Genomic DNA, 3621 nt, shown 5'->3' with positions numbered 1-3621 from the left:
ATAGATATAGATATAGATATAGATATAGATATAGATATATATATATATATATGTGTTTGTGTGTGTGTGTTTGTGTGTTTTATATAATTATGTGCTTGTCAATATGGATGTATAATTTAGTTCTCACATTTGTATTTTCCATCAAAACAACTGTCCTCAAGTCAGTGGCAACTGTGCGCGAAGGAAAAGCTACTGAGCAGTAAGTGCTTGATAGTTGGTTGAGAAATCTGTTTACTTTTGAAACAGCGAAACCATCATCAGCTGATCTAGAACCAGTGCGAAGCGGAGGTCAAATTGTGTTTTAAGGGTGAATCTCCCCTATTGACATGTCACTTATAGCACCCGCTGCACAATCGTAATTTAAATAGAGGATCTGATATAGACCAATTTATATATACTGTCGTATGAAAAGCTACCTGTGGTTTGCTACCTCCTACTTCTCCGGTTATGGTTTTTCCTAGGCTGTACATACTTTCCCAACCAGTTGGTCCCCTGACTGGCCAGTCTCCTGCATGGCGCACTCAAGGGCAGGTTGAAAAAGACCTTCTCCACGTATATCTGAGCCACTAACTTAGCCACGGCTTCATCTGAGTACGGGCCATTGCCTTCGACTGTAGGACCCGCCGACATACCATCCACAGTCGCAGTCCAGTCAGATACATGCGGGTGTGGTAGGTGCCACAACCCAGGACTGCAGTGCCTGGTAGTGTTGAGGTAATCCACACTATTGTGCCTCAGTTCGTGCTGGATCATCCAGTCTTCCTCCCCGTGAGTCAGCTTGTTGGCGCCCGGGAACTTGTTGTTCAGCACTCGCCTTAGATCACTCGCATACGCAGCGAACATACCAGCACCACCATCACGCCACACACCCTCTCTCCAGTTCTTACTGTCATTCACACTGTAACAAATGGGCACATATCCTAACCTGGGTTTAGTGCTCGTGACCAAATCGTCTAGGAAGCCTGGAAACATGGCCATGTCCGTATCCACTATGAACAGCAAACTCTCATCTTCTGCTGTGGTGATTAGCTTGTTCTCGTCTGTGAGAAGGCTTTGTAACGATCCCGCACGTGAGAAATTACCAGATAAAGATACAATGTTCTGCGAGCCTTTCCACTCAAGCAACGCCTCCGATGCACTCATACCTGTGACCTCGTCGTCATAGTTACCGACCGCGAGACATATGCAGTCTAATGAAGACCATCTGGCCTGTACTGCATCAGTAGTTAAGGTAAATGCTAATCGCTTCAGATTCTGTCCCCTATTCCGGAATGGTACAAGCATGTATATAAATGCGTCGTGCTCGCACTTGTCAAACACGCACCCGTTTGGTTTGGACATCTCCAACCCGTCACTCTGGGCAGTTTGTTGTTTCGTAGATTCAGAGACCGAAACACTTATAACAGGTGCTGTAGCAGCGGTACTTGTTCCTACATTATCCTCAGGAGGTTTAGACGTGTTCTCCGCACTGTGATCTGTGATGATTTCTATATTGTCTACGCAAGATGTGTACCACCTAGCGTTCACGGCAGTTGTTATTTTGCTGGTAGCTATGATTATGAACAGTATGGCGATGGGCGCCCATACCTTGACACTTACACGCCTCGCATTTGTCATTGTCATGTTGTTGCACACCTCCTAACTCTCTAGTAACTGTAGTGATAAATCGAACCACATGCGTATATATGTGTAATTAAAAAAGTACATATGTATGTACAAACATTATCGTCGTACATATTTTTTATTTTGTTTACGCGCGGGTAAAATGTACTCATGAACGTACATATCACATTGTAGCAGGACGTCCGAGTTCTCAGTTCCCTGAGTTCTGGTATTTACTACAGACAGTCATACTACTCTAGTCTAGTAAGTCTACTACGTAATTACATATTTTATTTTTAGTATGAATTTTTTTTGGATTTACTTGTTACTCTTGGAGTCTTTTGGTACTCGGTGATTTTTACTCGCAGTCTAAATATTGACTTCCGATTGGGACTCGAATTTACAAAGGGTTTTATTTGTAAATATTATGCACTTATGACTTCTTTACATTGAACCTCGCATTAATAGCCTAATAGGTATGTATTTTGTATATAATATATTAGTCGACGTTGGATACAATGCGAAAGTTCTCATTATACATATGAATAATAGACTTTGTATTATATGACTGCGGTATATAGTAGGCTTTGTTGTATATAATGCAGAACTTTATAAACTATATATTCTGATATGTTGTACAAAATGTAGACCCTAAGTGTACAACAAGTCTATAATTTACAAAATAATACACGTTATATATAGTACAAAGCCTCTTATAAACTACATATTTGGCTGATGTATATGTTAAAGAACCTTTCATAAACTATATTGTGTTATATATATTGTCAAACCTAAGCTGTATGTCAGACTATGTTTATATACATAATACAGAACTTCTGCTAAGAAATATAGTCGGCTATGTCATCTATAATGATCGTAAACTATATATTAGAGCATGTAGTATATCATGCAGAATGTATCATGCGCTATATATTATGCTTAGTTTTAATAATGCAGAACCTCGTAAGTTATATATTATACTTGTGTTGTATATACTGCATAATCTCTCATAGCTATATATTATTCTATGTTGTATATTATACGTTGTATATTACGCTATTATTCTATGTTGTATATTACGCTATGTTGTATATAACGTTGTTATGCTGTGTTGTATATACTGCATAACCTCTATTAAAATATATATTATGCTATGTTGTACATAACGTTATATATTATACTGTGTTGTACATAACGTTATATATTGTGCTATGTTGCATATATCGTTGTATAGTATACTATGTTGTATATAACGTTATATAGTATGCTATGTTGTATATACTATATAACCTCTCATAAACAATATATTATACTATGTTGTATATAATGCTGCATATTATGCCATGTTGTATATACCGTTGTATATTATACTGTTGTATATAACGTTGTATATTATGCTGTTGTATATAACGTTATATATTATGCTATGTTGTATATAACTTTGTATATTACGCTGTTGTATATAACGTTGTATATTATGCTATATTGTATATAACTTTGTATAGTATGCTGTTGTATATAACGTTGTATATTATGGTATGTTGTATATAACTTTGTATATTATGCTGTTGTATATAACGTTGTATATTATGCTATGTTGTATATGACGTTGTATATTATACTGTTGTATATAATGTTATATATTATGCTGTTGTATATAACTTTGTATATTATGCTATGTTGTGTATAATGCTGAACCACTCGTAAACAATCAATTTTTCTGTTACATATAATGCAGATTGGCTCGTAAATTGCATATATGACTGTAATATATGATGCAAACGCCCTCATAAACTACATATTAGCCTATGATGAATATATAGTGCGAACCTGTCATCAGCTATATATTAGACTACGAAATATAGTGCAGAACCTCTCATAAGTTGTGTATCGGTTTATGTTATATATGAAGAAGAACCCTTCATACACTACTTGTATATATATATATATACATATACATATGAATATATATATATATATATATATATATATATATATATTATTATATATATATATATA

At 35.7% G+C, this 3621-nt stretch overlaps 1 protein-coding gene across 1 annotated transcript; it reads right to left on the bottom strand.

Annotated features, from left to right (window-relative positions):
* Positions 1–64: 64 nt before the first annotated feature.
* SARC_08849 (hypothetical protein) lies at positions 65–1721 on the bottom strand. Its single transcript, XM_014297153.1, has one exon. The coding sequence runs from the start codon at positions 1621–1623 to the stop codon at positions 427–429; it is 1197 nt and encodes a 398-aa protein (XP_014152628.1). The 5' UTR covers positions 1624–1721; the 3' UTR covers positions 65–426.
* Positions 1722–3621: the final 1900 nt, after the last annotated feature.

The sequence above is a fragment of the Sphaeroforma arctica genome, assembly GCF_001186125.1.
Source record: "Sphaeroforma arctica JP610 unplaced genomic scaffold supercont1.839, whole genome shotgun sequence".
Lineage (NCBI taxonomy): Eukaryota > Ichthyosporea > Ichthyophonida > Sphaeroforma > Sphaeroforma arctica.
This window is presented reverse-complemented; position numbering and strand designations above follow the sequence as displayed.